The sequence below is a fragment of the Aethalodelphis obliquidens genome, unplaced genomic scaffold, assembly GCF_003676395.1.
Source record: "Aethalodelphis obliquidens isolate GAN/ISIS:26980383/991018 unplaced genomic scaffold, ASM367639v1 scaffold1, whole genome shotgun sequence".
Lineage (NCBI taxonomy): Eukaryota > Metazoa > Chordata > Mammalia > Artiodactyla > Delphinidae > Aethalodelphis > Aethalodelphis obliquidens.
Window position 1 is genome coordinate 59,986,198 of NW_020837945.1, and position 18,529 is coordinate 60,004,726.

At 36.4% G+C, this 18,529-nt stretch overlaps 1 protein-coding gene across 2 annotated transcripts in view; it reads left to right on the forward strand.

Moving 5' to 3' along the window:
* GRAMD1C (GRAM domain containing 1C) overlaps positions 1-18,529 on the forward strand; it is an 81,806-nt gene that overhangs the window by 32,373 nt on the left and 30,904 nt on the right. Inside the window, exons 1-2 of one of the 2 annotated variants that reach the window (XM_027105067.1) lie at positions 15,093-15,441; positions 17,957-18,075. In XM_027105067.1, the coding sequence (XP_026960868.1) occupies positions 18,032-18,075 (44 nt within the window). In that variant the 5' untranslated portion in view covers positions 15,093-15,441; positions 17,957-18,031. Of the gene's footprint in view, positions 1-15,092; positions 15,442-17,956; positions 18,076-18,529 lie in introns of those variants that run through there. The other variant, XM_027105058.1, reaches the window with a different exon arrangement.

Below are 18,529 nucleotides of genomic sequence, written 5' to 3' on the forward strand. Positions count from 1 at the left end.
GAGATTGAATTAGTAATCAAAAATCTACCCACAGAGAAAAGCTCAGGCCCAGATGGTTTCATTGGTGAATCCTGCCAAATGTCACAGTAGAATTAATACCAATCTTTCAGTCTTTCACAAAGTATTCCAAAAAATTAAATAGGAGGGAACACTTCCCAACTCAGTCTATGAAGCCTGTATTACCTTGATACCAAAAACAGACAAAGAACATCACAAGACCAATATTTATGTTCATTGTGTCTATGAGTGTAGACACAAAAATCCTCAAGAAAATATTAGCAAACCAAAGTCAGCAACATATAAAAAGATTATATGCCATGATTTATACAAGGTTGTTCAACATATGGAAATTGATCAATGCAATACACTATATTAGAATAGAGGACAAAAAACATGATCATCTCAATTAATACAGGAAAAATATTTGACAGAATCCAACATCCTTTCATGATAAAAAATAAAACAGGCTAGGGCTAGCAGGAAATTTCAACAGCCTGATAAAATTCACACCTACATATTTAATGGTGAGAGACTAATGCTTCCACCTTAAGGTCAGGAACAAGGCACGGATGTCCTTTTTTTGCCACTTCTGTTCAACATTGTATTGAAGGTTCTAGCCAGGGAAATTAGGCAAGAAAAAGAGGTAAAAGACGTCCACATTAAAAATGAAGAAATAGAGACAGCAGAAGCAAGAACTACAATCCTGCAGCCTGTGGAACAAAACCACATTCACAGAAATATAGATAAGATGAAAAGGCAGAGGCTATGTACCAGATGAAGGAACAAGATAAAACCCCAGAAAAACAACTAAATGAAGTGGAGATAGGCAACCTTCCAGAAAAAGAATTCAGAATAATGATAGTGAAGATGATCCAGGACCTCGGAAAAAGAATGGAGTCAAAGATCGAGAAGATGCAAGAAATGTTTAACAAAGACCTAGAAGAATTAAAGAACAAACAAACAGAGATGAACAATACAATAACTGAAATGAAAACTACACTAGAAGGAATCAATAGCAGAATAACTGAGGCAGAAGAATGGATAAATGACCTGGAAGGCGGAATGGTGGAATTCACTGCTGTGGAACAGAATAAAGAAAAAAGAATGAAAAGAAATGAAGACAGCCTAAGAGACCACAGGGACAACATTAAATGCAACAACATTCAAATTATAGGGGTCCCAGAAGGAGAAGAGAGAGAGAAAGGACCCGAGGAAATATTTGAAGAGATTATAGTTGAAAACTTCCCTAACATGGGAAAGGAAATAGCCACCCAAGTCCAGGAAGCACAGAGAGTCCCATACAGGATAAATCCAAGGAGAAACACGCCAAGACACATAGTAATCAAATTGGAAAAGACAAAGAAAAATTATTGAAAGCAGCAAGGGAAAAACGACAAATAACATACAAGGGAACTCCCATGAGGTTAACAGCTGATTTCTCAGCAGAAACTCTACAAGCCAGAAGGGAGTGGCATGATATACTTAAAGTGATGAAAGGGAGGAAGCTACAACCAAGATTACTCTACCCGGTAAGGATCTCATTCAGATTCAATGGAGAAATCAAAAGCTTTACAGAAAAGAAAAGCTAAGAGAATTCAGCACACCAAACAGGCTCTACAATAAATGCTAAAGGAATTTCTCTAAGTGGGAAACACAAGAGAAGAAAAGGACCTACAAAAACAAATCCAAAACAATTTAAGAAAATGGTCATAGGAACATACATATTGATAATTACCTTAAACGTGAATGGATTGAATGCTCCAACCAAAAGACACAGGCTTGCTGAATGGATACAAAAACAAGACCCATCTATATGCTGTCTACAAGAGACCCACTTCAGACCTAGGGACACATACAGACTGAAAGTGAGGGGATGGAAAAAAGATATTCCATGCAAATGGAAATCAAAAGAAAGCTGGAGTAGCAATACTCATATCAGATAAAATAGACTTTAAAATAAAGAATGTTACAAGAGTCAAGGAAGGACACTACATAATGATCAAGGGATCAATCCAAGAAGAAGATATAACAATTATAAATATATATGCACCCAACATAGGAGCACCTCAATCCATAAGGCAACTGCTAACAGCTGTAAAAGAGGAAATCGACAGTAACACAATAATAGTGGAGGACTTTAACACCTCACTTACACCAATGGACAGATCGTCCAAACAGAAAATTAATAAGGAAACAGAAGCTTTAAATGGCACAATAAACCAGATAGATTTAATTGATATTTATAGGACATTCCATCCAAAAACAGCAGATTACGCTTTCTTCTCCAGTGCGCGTGGGACATTCTCCAGCATAGATCACATCTTGGGTCACAAATCAAGCCTCAATAAATTTAAGAAAATTGAAATGATATCAAGCATCTTTTCTGACTACAACGCTCTGAGATTAGAAATCAATTACAGGGAAGAAAACGTATAAAACACAAACACATGGAGTCTAAACAATACGTTACTAAATAACCAAGAGATCACTGAAGAAATCAAAGAGCAAATCAAAAAATGCCTGGAGACAAATAACAATGAAAACACGAGGATCCAAAACCTATGAGATGCAGCAAAAGCAGTTCTAAGAGGGAAGTTTATAGCTATACAAGCCTACCTCAAATAACAAGAAAAATCTCAAGTAAACAATCTAACATTCCACTTAAAGGAACTAGAGAAAGAAGAACAAACAAAACCCAAAGTTAGCAGAAGGAAAGAAATCATAAAGATCAGAGCAGAAATAAATGAAATAGAAACAAATAAACAATAGCAAAGATCAACAAAACTAAAAGCTGCTTCTTTGAGAAGATAAAAAAAATTGATAAACCATTAGCCAGACTCATCAAGAAAAAGAGGGAGAGGACTGAAATCAATAAAATTAGAAATAAAAAAGGAGAAGTTACAAGGTATAACCTCCCAAGTTACAAGGTATAACCTCCCAAGACTGAACCAGGAAGAAACAGAAAATATGAACAGACCAATCACAAGTAATGAAATTGAAGCTGTGATTAAAAATCTTCCAACAAACAAAAGTCCAGGACCAGATGGCTTCACAGGTGAATTCTATCAAACATTTAGAGAAGAGCTAACACCCATCCTTCTCAAACTCTTCCAAAAAATTGCAGAGGAAGGAAAACTCCCTAACTCATTCTATGAGGCCACCATCACCCTGATACCAAAACCAGACAAAGATACTACAAAAAAAGCAAATTACAGTCCAATATCACTGATGAATAGAGATGCAAAAATCCTCAACAAAATACTAGCAAACAGAATCCAACAACACATTAAAAGGATCATACATCATGATCAATTGGGATTTATCCCAGGGATGCAAGGATTCTTCAATATATGCAAATCAATCAATGTGATACACCATATTAACAAATTGAAGTATAAAAACCATATGATCATCTCAATAGATGCAGAAAAAGCTTTTGACAAAATTCAACACCCATTTATGATAAAAACTCTCCAGAAAGTGGGCAAAGAGGGAACCTACGTCAACATAATAAAGGCCATATAAGACGAACCTACAGCAAACATCATTCTCAATGGTGAAAAACTGAAAGCATTTCCTCTAAGATCAGGAACAAGACAAGGATGTTCACTCTCACCACTATTATTCAACATAGTTTTGGAAGTCCTAGCCATGGCAATCAGAGAAGAAAAAGAAATAAAAGGAATCCAAATTAGAAAAGAAGAAGTAAAACTGTCACTGTTTGCAGATGACATGATGTTATACATAGAGGATCGTAAAAATGCCACCAGAAAACTGCTAGAGCTAATCAATGAATTTGGTAAAGTTGCAGGATGCAAAATTAATACACAGAAATCTCTTGCATTCTTATACACTAATGATGAAAAATCTGAAAGAGAATTTAAGGAAACAATCCCATTCACCACTGCAACAAAAAGAATAAAATACCTAGGAATAAACCTACCTAGGGAGACAAAAGACCTGTATGCAGAAAGCTATAAGACACTGGTGAAAGAAATGAAAGATGATACCAACAGGTGGAGAGATATACCATGTTCTTGGATTGGAAGAATCAATATTGTGAAAATGACTCTACTACCCAAAGCAATCTACAGATTGAGTGCAATCCCTATCAAATTACCAATGGCATTTTTTACAGAACTAGAACAAAAAACCTTAAAATTTGTATGGAGACACAAAAGACCCTGAATAGCCAAAGCAGTCTTGAGGGAAATAAACGGAGCTGGAGGAATCAGACTCCCTGACTTCAGACTATACTACAAAGCTACAGTAATCAAGACAATATGGTACTGGCACAAAAACAGAAACATAGATCAATGGAACAAGATAGAAAGCCCAGAGATAAACCCATGCACCTATGGTCAACTAATCTATGACAAAGGAGGCAAAGATATACAATGGAGAAAAGACAGTCTCTTCTGTAAGTGGTGCTGGGAAAACTGGACAGCTACAGGTAAAAGAATGAAATTAGAACACTCCCTAACACTGTACACAAAAATAAACTCAAAGTGGATTAGAGACCTAAATGTAAGACCGGACACTATAAAACTCTTAGAGAAAAACATAGGAAGAACACTCTTTGACATAAATCACAGCAAGAATTTTTTTGATCCACCTCCTAGAAGTAATGGAAATAAACCCAAAAATAAACAAATGGGACCTAATGAAACTTAAAAGCTTTTGCAAAGCAAAGGAAACCATAAACAAGACGAAAAGACAACCCTCAGAATGGGAGAAAATATTTGCAAACGAATCAATGGACAAAGGATTAATCTCCAAAATATGTAAACAGCTCATGCAGCTCAATATTAAAGAAACAAACAACCCAATCCAAAAATGGGCAGAAGACCTAAATAGACATTTCTCCAAAGAAGACATACAGATGGCCAAGAAGCACATGAAAAACTGCTCAACATCAGTAATTATTAGAGAAATGCAAATCAAAACTACAATGAGGTGTCAGCTCACACCAGTTAGAATGGGTGTCATCAGAAAATCTACAAACAACAAATGCTGGAGAGAGTGTGGAGAAAAGGGAACCCTCTTGCACTGTTGGTGGGAATGTGAATTGGTACAGCCACTATGGAGAACAGTATGGAAGTTCCTTAAAAAACTAAAAATTGAATTACCATATGATCCAGCAACCCCACTACTGGGAATATACCCAGAGAAAACCATAATTCAAAAAGACACATGCACCCAATATTCATTGCAGCACTATTTACAATAGCCAGGTCATGGAAGCAACCTAAGTGCCCATCGGTGGGCGAATGGATAAAGAAGATGTGGTACATATACAATGGAATATTACTCAGCCATAAAAAGGAACGAAATTGAGTCATTTGTTGATACGTGGATGGATCTAGAGACTGTCATACAGAGTGAAGTAGGTCAGAAGGTGAAAAACAAATATTGCATTATTGTATTAATGCATGTATGTGGAACCTAGAAAAATGGTACAGATGAACCAGTTTGCAGGCCAGAAGTTGAGACACAGATGTAGAGAACAAACGTATGGACACCAAGGGGGAAAGCCACAGTGGGGTGGTGCTGGTGGTGTGATGAATTGGGCAATTGGCATTGACATGTATACACTGATGTGTATAAAATTGATGACTAATAAGAACCTGCTATATAAAAAAATAAATAAAATTAATTTAAAATATTTTAAAAAAAATTTTAGGGACTATTTATTTTAGTTCTTCAAACAGAAGAACTGCCAGGAGATAAGTTCTCTTTGGTAAGTTTATATTTCAACACATGTATCTATTTTATATACTATAGAGATATACACAACATGAATTGAGTAAAAGCTCTAAGAAAGATCTGTCATTTCCAAAAAAAAAATGAAGAAATAAAAGTATCTCCATTGACAGATGACATGTTTTTGTGTATATCAAATCCTAAGAAAACCAATAAAAATGTGCGAGATCCAGTAAATAAGTTCAGTAATGTTGCAGAATGCATGATCAAAATACAAAGATTACTTATATTTCTATACATTCACAATAAACAATCTGATAATAGAAATTTAAAAAAATTCATTTACAATAGCATCAAAAAAGAATAAAATACTTGGGAATAAATTTAACAGAAGTATAAGACACGTACACTGAAAGCTACTGGACAGAGTTGAAAGAAATTAAAGGAGACTTAAGTAAATGAAAAGAATCTTATGCTCATGGATTAGAAGACTTAATATTGTTAAGATGGCAGTACTCCCCAAATTAATCTGCAGCTTCAGTGCAATGCGTATCAGAATACCAACTGGCATTTTTGTAGAAATTGAGAAGTGGATTCTAAAATTCATATGGAAATGCAAGGTACCCAGAATAGCAAGAACAATCTTGAAAAAGAAGAACAAAGTTGGATGAATTAGTCTGTTAGGTCTGCCATTTAAAAAATGCCATAGACTGAATGGCTTAAACAATAGAAATTTATTTTCTTAGAGTTCTGGAACCCAAAGGCGCCATCACCAAATACATTGGGAGTTGGGGTTTCAACATATGGATTTGGGGGGGACACAATTTGGACCATAGCAACTTCATTTAACCTTAATTTCCTCCTTAAATCTCTGTCTCCAAGTATAGTCATATTGGGGGTTGGAGCTTCAGCATGTGAATTTGGGGGAATACAATTTGGTTCATAACATTGGAGGACTTACACTTCTTGATTTCAGTGTGTACTACAAATCTGCAGTAATCAAGGCAGTATACCTGGCAAAAGTCTAGACATAGATTAATGGCATAGAATTGAGAATCTAGAAATAAAATCTTAAAATTAATTATCAATCATAAATTGATTTTTGACAAGGTTACCAAAATAATTCAGTGGGGAATAAATAGTCTTTTCACCAAATGGTGCTGGAATAACTTGATATCAACATGCAAAAGAATGAATTTTAACCCCTACTTCATACCATATACAAAAATTAACTCAGAATGGATCATAGACCTAAATGCAAGGTCTAAAAGTATAAAACTCTCAGAAGAAACTGTTGGTATAAATACTCATAACCTTTGGATTAGACAATGGTTTCTTACATATGACATCAAAAGCTCAAGTGACGAAGGAAAAAAATAGATAAATTGGATTTCATCAAAATTAAAAACTTTGTGTTTGAAGGAGTCCATCAAGAGAGGGAAAAGGCAAATAACTCATGGAGAAGGTATCTGCAAGTTATATATCTGATAAGGTATTTGCATCCAGAGTTATATATCTGGAGAGGAAATATGTGCAAGTTAAGAGTATATAAAGAATTCTTACAACTCAACAAGAAAAAGACAAATAACCAATTAAAAAGTGGGCAAAGGATTTGAATTGTAATTTCTCCAAAGAACATATACAAATAACCAAGTGCATGCAGAGATGCTTAGTGTCATTAGCTGTTAGAGAAACGTAAATCAAAACCACAGTGAGATACCACTTCACACCCACTGGGATGGCTAAAATAAAAAGACAGACATTACCTCATGTTGAAGATGTAGGTAAACTAGAGCCCTCATGCATTGCTGGTGGCATTGTAAAACTTTGAAAAACAGTTTGGTAGTTTCTCAAAATGTTGAATATAGAGCTACCATATGACCCAGCAATTCCATTTCTAGAGCTGTATGCAAGAAAATTGAAAGCATATGTTCACACAAAATCTTGCAGTCAAATATTCATAGCATTATTCATAGTGGCCAAAAGTAGAAACATCAACAGATGAAAGTATACATAAAATATACAAAATGTATATTCATAAAATGGAATATTATTCAGCAATAAAAAGGAGTGAATTACTGATACATGGTACAACATGGTAAACCTTGAAACATTACGCTATGTGAAAGAAACCAGTCCGAAAGGAACACATATTGTATGATTCTGTTTTTATTAAATGCCCAGAATAGGCAAATTCATAGAAGTTGAAAATAAATTTGTTGCCAGGGGGAGGGAGGAATGAGGAGTGACTGCTAATGAATTTGGCCACCTTTTTGGGTTGATGAAATATTCTAAAATTCGTAGTGATAATTGTACAGCTCAGGATATGCTAAATACTACTGAATTGTATGCTTTTAGAAAAGTGAATTTTATGGTATGTGAATTATAGCTTAGTAAAGCTGTTATTTGTTATTTAAAAATTTTTTTAAACAGACATTTATTTCTCTATAGCCATTATTTTGTAAAAACTTTAAAAAAGATTTTTATTTTATATTGGAGTATAGTTGATTTACAATGTTGTGTTAGTTTCCGGTGTACAGCAAAGTGATTTAGTTATACCAATACAAATACATGTATCTATTCTTTCTCAGATTCTTTTCCCATATAGGTTATTACAGAGTATTGAGTAGAGTTTCCTGTGCTATACAGTAGGTGCTTGTTGATTATCTATATTATATATAGTAGTGTGTATCTGTTAATCCCAAACTGTTAATTTATCCCTCCCCACCATCTTTCCCCTTTGATAAACACAAGTTTGTTTTCTAAATCTGTGAATCTGTTTTGTAAGTTCATTTGTATCAGTTTTTAGATTCCAGATGTAAGTGATATCATATGGTATTTGTCTTTCTGTGTCTGACTTACCTCACTTAGTATGATAATCTCTAGGTCCATCCATATTGCTGCAAATGGCATTATTTCATTCTTTTTTATGGCTGATTAATATTCCATTATATATAGGTACCACATCTTCTTTATCCCTTCCTCTGTTGATAGCCATTTGGGTTGCTTCCATGTTTTGGCTATTGTAAATCTTGCTGCAGTGAACATTGGGGTGCATGTATCTTTTCAAATTTTGGTTTTCCCCGGATATATGCCCAGGATTGGGATTGCTGGATCATATGGTAGCTGTATTTTTAGTTTTTTTAAGGAACATCCATACTGTATGCTTTTAGAAAAGTGAACTTTATGGTATGTAAATTATAGCTCAGTAAAACTGTTACTTTTTAAAAACATGGTTTGGGGGAAGAGTAGAGATTTCCAGCTGATAAGAAAGGCTCCTTCTTTGCAGCAGGAGCTTAAACACCACTGGCAGAAACTTGACCTCCTCTCCTCCCCCGCTACCCAGCTCAGCTCCTCACTGGAGTGCACAGCTTTTGCCTAAGGGCTCTTAGTATTGAATGACTTCCAGTTTTTCAGGCAGCTGCTGAGGTCTGGGTCTTTCAAACAGTGCTCTGCTCGGATGCTTTCACTTTGCAGGAGTGCTGGGGGACTCAAGGTGATCTGGAAGTTGGGAGATGGAGGAGAGAAGTGGGTGGGGGTGGGGGAACTTGCCAAGCACAGACCCTTCTCCCTCCTTAAGGGAACGTTTAAGGCTGGCAGGGCAGCCCCAAGCCCAAGCTCCCCCCACCCCCTTGAGTCTTTCTAGGAGTTTGGGCGCCCAGTCTCCCCATGCCCATGCTCCTAACCTGGGAGATGCTTAGGGCGGTGGGCCTGCGGGTGCGAGGTCCAGCGGTGCATGGCAGCCGCCTGGGAGAGCACGGAGCAGATGTGCTAAGGCATGAGCCCCCCGCAGCTCCACTGTGCCCTACCAGGTCGTGCTGCAGGAAGGGGGCTGGAAACTCCAGTGTTGCTCTAGGGACATGGCATGGCTAACCCTGCCCCCAAATACCAATTTTTTTCGAGTACTCTGGGAATCTCCCAGGTGCGTTCTCTCATGCTAACAAGGAACCAAAGACTGCTATGCAGCCTACGTTTGGCTATACCCTAGATCTGAGCGTCCTCTGCAAATCACTTTTGCGCTTACCACACTCGGGTAAGTTGGGATGCATCCTCACGAAAACAAATAGCTCCTGGGAAATGACAAAGTTCAGGCTTACAGATGAGCCGGGGAGAAACTGAGATCTGAAATTTAATGAAAAAAGAAAAAAAAAAAAGTTCTTTGAAGTGGGAGAAAGAGAGGGAATTCCAGACTACTTCTGAGGCCACCATAGCCAAGCAATGTCTTGTATGCTGGCTGGGAGTAAAATCTAACCCTCTTTGAAAAGATCCTCTTGTCACCCGTGTTCTTGATGTGTACACGAGGAGTATCACCATCTTTACTGTAGTTATACCTTTCAGATCTTTGGATTATTTGGTTATCTTTAACATTGAACATGCAACTCTATTTCAAGCGGACACTATACCCTTTTTTTTTTTTTTAAATTTTTTGGCCATGCTGCTCGGCTTGCGGGATGTTAGTTCCCCCACCAGTGATTGAACCCGCAGCCTCGGCAGTGAAAGTGCTGAGTCTTAACCACTGCGCCGCCAGGGAATATCGCTCTACTCTCATTTTAATAAAGAGAACGGTTACCATTTCTGCTCTATACTATGACAAAAATCAACGTTTATGCATATACTCTATGTTAAGTACTATACAGACCTTAATGAAAGTTGAAGGTGAGATCTCAGGTTTAAAACTCTCCTAATTGGAATTTTGAGCACTGTAGAATTCACCCAGAAAAGGAATTAGAAAACAAAATCAACAACAAAGCTACCCTTCCTGTGTTCTAGTAATCTTTGAAGAACAATTCTTTTTAACATGGTAATATGTGTAACAATAATAGTAACTCCCACTTAGGAAGTATTAGGTGCCAGGCATAGTGCTGGGTGCTTGGTGTAGTCTTAGTATTGTCTGTAATTTTATGAGCCTCAGTTGTCTTCTAGTTTTTTAAAGTGATAAAGCCACATTGGTTAGATTCCTTGATCTTTTGTAATACTATTTTTTAAAAGAGAAGGTAAAAACCAAAATTCATAAAATACACAGCCTAACTACAAAATTCTAGAAAACAACACAAGTAACTTGAATAATAAATTTTGTATATATTCAAACTATTTTAGGGAATTTAAGTTCAGAATATTATAATCATGTTTACTTTCAATTAGGGAATTTGAGAGTAAAAGTAAATATGTTACTTTTGCTTGCTGTTTGCGTAATAAAGCCTTAAAGGCATAGCATATTAATCTAGATAAAAGACTATTCCAGTAAGATTGATTAAGACAATAGAGTGATTTTAAATCTGTGTGTGTGTGTGTGTGTGTGTTTTATTTAATTCTCCAGTAAGATAAATCTACAAAAGGGGAAAAAGCTGGAGGCAAATATGGTGCCTTTGAGAAAGAATGCTTTTAAAAGTACATTTTTTTTTCATTCGTAAGGTTCCTCTGATGCGTTGCTTCAGAAAGGACAGTTTATTTCAGGTATTTGAGTTAGCTTACCATAAGTCTTCAATGTTTAGACATGTGTCTAAACTGTCACCATGTCATTCATGATGTAATTAATAGCACTTCAGCTTAGTTCACAACCTTTGAGTTTAGCACCCTTCTTGCAGATAGCACATTGACTATTTGAGATTTGTGAGGCCAGGAGACTGTGGCAGCTCCATTCTCGGTTACAAACAATTGATGTTTACTGTCTTTTGTAAAGAACCTCTCAGCCCTTCCCCACTCCAGCCCTCCACATTTTGTTTGAGTTTAAGCCCCGCCCCCTTCCATGTTTTGTATCGGAGCCAGACAGTCTTCCTGCCTGTTTTTGTATGGTTCACAAAGTAGGAGTGGTTTTACATTTATATTTCCTGACAATTATATGAAATTCAAATTTCAGTGTCCATTAATAAAATTGTATTGAAACACAGCCATGCTCATTCTTTATGTGTTGTCTGTGGTTGGTTTCACACTACAGAGGCAGAGTTGAGTAGTTTGCAACAGAGACTAAATGGACCACAAAGCCTGAAATATTTACTCTATGGTCTTTTACAGAAACAGTTTTTTAACCTCTGAACAATACTAAACCAAACTCATCTTTTTTTGAAAAAAAAAAAAAATGCATACCTGCTAATGTTAGCTTCCTGCTTAATACTCATCACCCTTGGATAAAAATTTTTAATTGTTTATAGAGACTGTATGATCTGGCCCCAGCCCACCACTCCAGCCTCATTAATACTTTTATGTTTCTAGTGATATTATCATATTATTAGATTTAGGATTACTCATGCTAATAATACAGGCAGGATGTGTACAGAATGAAATTGTTCTTTTTGTACTGTTTTTTCTCTGAGAGACAATAGTGGTATCTCTTGCCAGTACACGGGGGCTACTGGGAAGCTAGCTCTGCATGGAAATTTAAGAGTACATATTGAGAGTAGATGTTTAAATCTGGGGCCTAACAGAGCAGAAATCTGCGCTCATTTTAAATTCTAAAGCTTAAAGAGACAGAATGGCTTTCAGGCTTATTCCCAAAGGCCAGAAGTAGGAGGCATGTGTCAGAATTAGGGAGGAGGTTATGAGGGGTGTTTTGTCAATGTATACAGACCCACCGTCTTCCAATTTTGATACATGTCACTCCATCTTCTATTTTGGGAATCTCTAGTTGAAGGATGACAGGAGAGTATCCTGTTCCTCAAGTGGGTTGGAGAAAAAAGGATTTAAAACAGTTTACTGATTGTATTAGTATATATAAAGAAAGAATGTGTTGGTCTGAAGGGGGCTTGGCCAGACTTAGGCCAAGAACTTAAGACTTAGGCCAGAAAAGCAAAGTCACAGGGGCAGACTTTGACCACTAGAGAAATGTACAAAGATAGGACAGAGATGAATCGTCAGGCTCCATCAGTGTCACAGTAGTTTTTTCTTTAACACTGTCTACCTTTGCTCTGACTTCATGCTTATCATGCAAATTTCTGATTACTAGTCTGATTTCCAAGGTATTCAGGTGCCTGAATACCTGAATATTCAGGTTCTCCAGGTAGGATGAACGAATTCTGATGATTCGAAAAGATCGTTCCCCTACTATGCATTAGTATATTTACTACGGAGCATGTACATGCAGCTTGTGAGTGTGGCTGGTTTGAGTCAGCTGATCTGAGTGCATCTCTAGGATGTCAACAGTGCTGAGGCCATTCTGCAAACAGTGGTTAGTTTATCAAGTTAGTGTCACCTTTGAGACCTTTCAGAAGAGTGTCATACAGCTTTTCCCTGCAGACTCCTCAGCCTTATCAGACCTCTTATTACTGCCTAAGCCCCTCTCCAATGATTCTTTCTTTTGGAATTACTTGGAAATCTAGACGTTTTCCAGTAGTCCTATAAATCTAATAAGTACAGTATTCAAATCTACCAGGAACAAAATGCAGATTGCTAAGTATTTTAGTCACATATTCTATATAATAACCTGGCAGTGTAGAAGTATTAGTATTTGTATATTGTTCCCTCTTGTTGACCTTTCTGGTTGGCAGAACTCCTCCACCTATTTTCCCTTGGTCAGTGAAGTATACCTCCTCCTGCCCAGTCACCCAAGCCAGAAACCTGGTGCATCCTTGTGTCTTACCTCTTCTTTGCCAACATGTCATGTTGGTCATCAAGGCCCTCACCATTTCTAGCTTGAACCGTTACAGTAGTCTCCTACGGATCTCTTTTTAACACTCTAATCTGTCCTTTAGGTCAGGGGTCCCCAACCTGGGGACCCCAACCCCCTGGGATGGTTGTTAGCTTCCTGTTAGGAACTGGGCCACACAGCAGGAGGTGAGCGAGCGAAGCTTCATCTGATGCGCCCCATTGCTCACATTAGGTCCCTGGTGCCGAAAAGGTTGGGGACCACTGCTTTAGGTTGTTACCAAAAAAGTAGTCATTTTAAAAGTGGATCTTTTAAAAACGCACTTCTGAACTTGTTGCTTTTCTATGTGTAACTAGTAGGTGGCTTTTTCTATTTAGCGTGGAATACAGGCTCTTCATGACCTGGCTGCTTCCCCCTTCCCCACTGACTCTTTCCTTCTTCTCTGTGGCTTCCTCTCCCCGCCCTCCCGAGTCATGGTGAACTGGCTTGCCAGGCCGCTCCACTTCTCTGCACACTTGCATTTGGTGTACGTGTGTTCATCTTACTTGATATTTCAGCAGCATTTCACACCATGGCACACTCCCTCTATTTTGAAACACCTTCTTCCCTTGATTTCCGTATCATTCTTTCTGAACTTTGCTCTACCTCTACCTCTCTTGTATTTTTCTGTCCTTTTTTCCTCCTCTTCCACTCAGCCTTTGCATGCCAGACTTTCTTTGGGCCCAGTCTTAGGTTCTGTTTTCCCTCTTAAACCTACTGAGCTCAGCTCTGCTCCATATCCAGTGGTTTACTATAAGGGATTTTTATATTTAGCAAAAGTATATAAAAATCATTTACGGTACAATTAATGTATATTTTTCTCATAGCTATTTGGTTACCATGGTACAGTGAGGATACGTATCTACGGTTTAGGTCAGTAAGACCTGCCATCATATGCCAAGAGCACTGGTTTTTAGGGAGTAAAAGCTAGCCCCATAGTGAGCTCTCTTCAGTTTGAGCGAGTAGTATCCTCCAGTGTTGCTTTGGTCCCTCATTCTGCTGTTGTATAAAAAGATTAGATTTTAGCAACCCTACCTCCCCTCAAAAGGTTGATCCTTGCAGTCTATCAAGTAGCGTTTGACATGTCTACACACTTTACCAGACTAGGTGGAACAGCTAGGTAGCTGTTTCTAGCTAGGTAGAAATTAGGGCAAGATTTGATTTTTCATTTAGAAGAAAATTTTTCTTCTGGGAAATAAATTAGAACTGGTAGATGAGACTCTCTATAGTGTTTATTATAGTCCAGGTAGGTCCCTGCCAGGGAATTATTCTGAATAAAGGAAAAAAATATTTCTAAAGGAAAGAATTATTGAGTAATCAACATGTAAACTTTTCAGTGATGAAAGATATGCCGCCTGCTTCTTGGAATTGCTCCACCTGAATAGCTCATTCTTCTTGACATTTCCTGACGTTCCATTTACAGTACTCAAGAGTTGCAATCCTTGATAGTTGTAAAGGGTTAATGCAGGAGTCTGATGGGGATGTGACATTAGTACTGAAGAAGTGGGGGATGAAGAAGCAATGACATTGCCAGAATTGAATAGGAAGTATTAGCATGGAGAAGAAAATTTAACCCTTAATATATTTAATTTTAAAAATGAGATTAAAATCATATTGCAATAAGCATTTTACATAATTGAGCATAGGCAAGATATTTTCATTTGCATTTTTTTGTTTCTAATCAGTGTGTAGAACAGAAGAAATTGGGAACTGTCTCTTTAATAAAACCCTGTTTACCTACCCTCTTCTAGTAGGAGTGGCTTAGGAACCTGTAGAGTGAGGTGTAACTTCCAATTCTGCATTCTGAAGGGCGGCCTTGGATAAGAGTGCTGATACTACAAACCAGGAAGTGACAAATCATTTGCCTTAAATTATAGTAGAGCTTGTCTTTTATAAGGAAAACTTCTCATAACAAAACTAGAAGATTGAAGCATGGTTGTCACTAAATGTTTGGAACTCTGCTGCAGATAAAGACTTTGCAGTGTACTTAGAATACAAAGCTTTCTGGGCCAGAAATTGATCTGACTTTTGAGCCTTATCTGATTACTCCTTGATTCCTCTTTATTTTGCTCAAGTGCTCAGCAGGTTGAACGGGGAGCCTTCCTCCCCATTGTTAGCAGGTAGGTGGTCAGCCTTTGTTTAAAATTTAAGTTGTTTTTTAAGGTTCCTTAACCCCGGTTCTGCTGCTGATTATTGAAAGAATTATGAATATCAGTCTGGGTATATGTTTTAATGTTTGAATATTCAGCATGGCTGTAAATAATCATTTTTGTGACTTTGTAGAAAAAGTCATTTTTAACAAATTAGCAAATCTATAAGGTGACAAGTTAAATGAGTTCTGTTTTGTTTTCTATTAACCTTATATGTTTAAATTTAATTAACAGATTAAAAGTATGTTGAAATTACTCTGCTATTAACTTCCTGATAGTATTTGATAATATATTTAAAAGATTTATTGATGTAGTCAAATAAAATTGTATTTTTGTTGTTACTATTTTACTTATAAGTTTCATTTCTTTCACTCTTAGAATGCTGTCTGAGTGTTTAGCTCATTGTTTATCTACTTGCTTTAGTTTGTTTTTGGAATACTTTGATACCTATTATTTCAGAAGACTTTTTATAAAAGGTTAATCTTCCACAAGTATATTGAAATATTGTTTCTCTTTATAAAGTTAACCATGCATTTATGACACTAAAATTGTTTCAAAGATAACATCTTTGGAATATTGAGCTAATTATTAGTATGAGCTAACTGCTATTGTGAAAAAAAAAAAAAGCCATTCACAAATGGTTCTTCTGGAGTGGGGATCAGAAATGTGTGTGGGTACCTTTAGGATCAAGAACAGTGGTTTCTTTCTCTACCACTAGTGATCCTTTTTTTCTTCTATGGACACTGTGCTTCAAAAGACTTTTTGTCAACCAAATAAGTGGTGTATATTAAATAATAAAATGTTAGAACATTATCATTTATTAGGGATACATTATTTCCAACGAGAGTTTCTTATCAGCCTGAGATAACCACTCTAGGTTAATATAATTCAGCTCCGAACGAAGAGGCCTTACATTTTACCTAGCTTGAAAAACTTTATTGTAGGTAACTGTTTGGATATTTTTGACTTTTTGAAATACTGATAGTAACATCTGAAGTTTCAACAACTGCTCTTATGGAATCTTAGTCATCTGGGAACTAGCAGTCTAAAGTGCAGAAATTCTGTTCTTAATATCTTTGAGTTTCCATGAAATGTAATGAAGGTCATCTAGTATAATGTAACAAACAAAGATACCATAGCTACTAGACCGAGAGGAGAAACGGGGAAAAAGAAAAAAGGAAGTGTGGTATTTGTCATTGGGAATATCTGCGAGGAATTCAAGGTGTCTGTATGTTTTTGCCCCATAAAATTTCCCTATATTTATCGCTACTATTTACCCACTTAAAATTTTTACTCTGATCAGTCTGATAAATTGATAACTGACTTCAAAACAAATATTGCTTATGTTTTTCATGTATTTTATTCTATATTTTTATGTAGCTTCCCTCTCCCAAATTTTTTTATTTCTCCATTTCCTCTATTTATGTCCTTCCTTCAGCTTAGCTGAAGACCCTTCTGCAATGTGAAGCCTTATCTGATCACCCTAAACCACAGTAATATTTCTTTCCTTTAGATTTCTATATCATGTTGATTCTACCAGTTCTTTAGTACATAATAATGATATAGCTTGTCATATTTAACTTTTACTTAAAAGTTTGCAGTGTTTCTTCAACTAAATTATAGTTGTTTGAGAGCAAGTAGGACATCACTTTTATCCGTTTTAGCATCTAGTGCAGTGATACACATGTGGCAGGTTCTAAATAAATATCTGTTGAATGAAAGAGATGTAAAGAATCTTGGCAACAGTTGCTTCAAGTGTTATGCTGCCTCCCTCTACCTTGCTTAATTATGTAATTAACCATCCATAATGTTTCTAAAAATCAGACTGTTAGTTGTCATACTACTATCGTTTTTGTTTTCCTTTGTAACACATGCATTTTTTATATTAGATTATTTAACACTGATATGATACCTACAAAGAAAGAACAAGCTGGACTTTATCAAAAATAAATAAAAATAAAAACAAATATTCTGAATTCCAGACTCTTGCATTTTATATTTTAGGAAAATATAATTTAAAATTTACTCATATGTGAGGTTTCAAATATAGTTAAAATATTCAGATACATTATGAATTAAGGGGAGGGATTCTGAACTGACATTTGGTATTCTGAATGGTGATCCAGTCATCCTGGTTGGATTGCAGAATTTAAATCACAGATTAGTAATTGCCAGAAAGGATGAACAAATTATTTTATAAAAAGAGGGTTTTAAATGTCTTACACCCATTGACAGTAGTTATTATGTTACACACTTTAAAATCATCATCTACCTATTCCCAGTATCAACTATGTCGGATACGTTTTGTTAACCCACTTTTTATAGATACAGAAACTGATATCTAGAAAGGTGAAATAACTAACAAAACCATATACTAGTAACTGCATAACAGGTCATTTTGACTTCAGAATTCATGTTTTGAATCACTATGTTGTATACTATGTTCTGTTTTCCAATAGTCAGGGTAATCTTTCTGTCATTCTAGAGCTTGACCAGACAGGAAGTCTGGCAGCTGCTCCAGCAGAACTATGGCACTGAGCTAGGCTTAAATGCTGAAGAGATGGAGAACTTGTCCCTGTCGATTGAGGATAATGTGCAGCCAAGGTACTGCAAAGTGTCTTGAAATGTCAAGATTTATTCCTCATTAATCAAAGCAGAATTATTTTAGACTTTACTAATTCAGGCTTTCTATTTATTCACCATCCAGTGAAATTTGCCTCTTGCTTCTCTGTAGTGGAATGAGTGAAAGGTGAGGACAGTGAATAGTTTGCTAAATTGGTAAGCAAATACAGGGCAGATGAGGAAATGTTCACTTTGTAACTGTGTCATCTAGGATTTGCTTAAAGCATGGGGTTACTAAACCTTTTTATTAAGGATATGGAGAAGTACCTAGTGAAATCTCTGCACCTATAGATAACAATAAAGAAAAGTAGCTGGAAGATATTTTAAGGGATAGAAAGATAATATGACTTTTCCTCAAGGATACCCTAGCGTAGTACTTGACATGTAGTTGGCACTCAATAAATATTGAATGCATTAATGAAAGGAGCTTATAGCG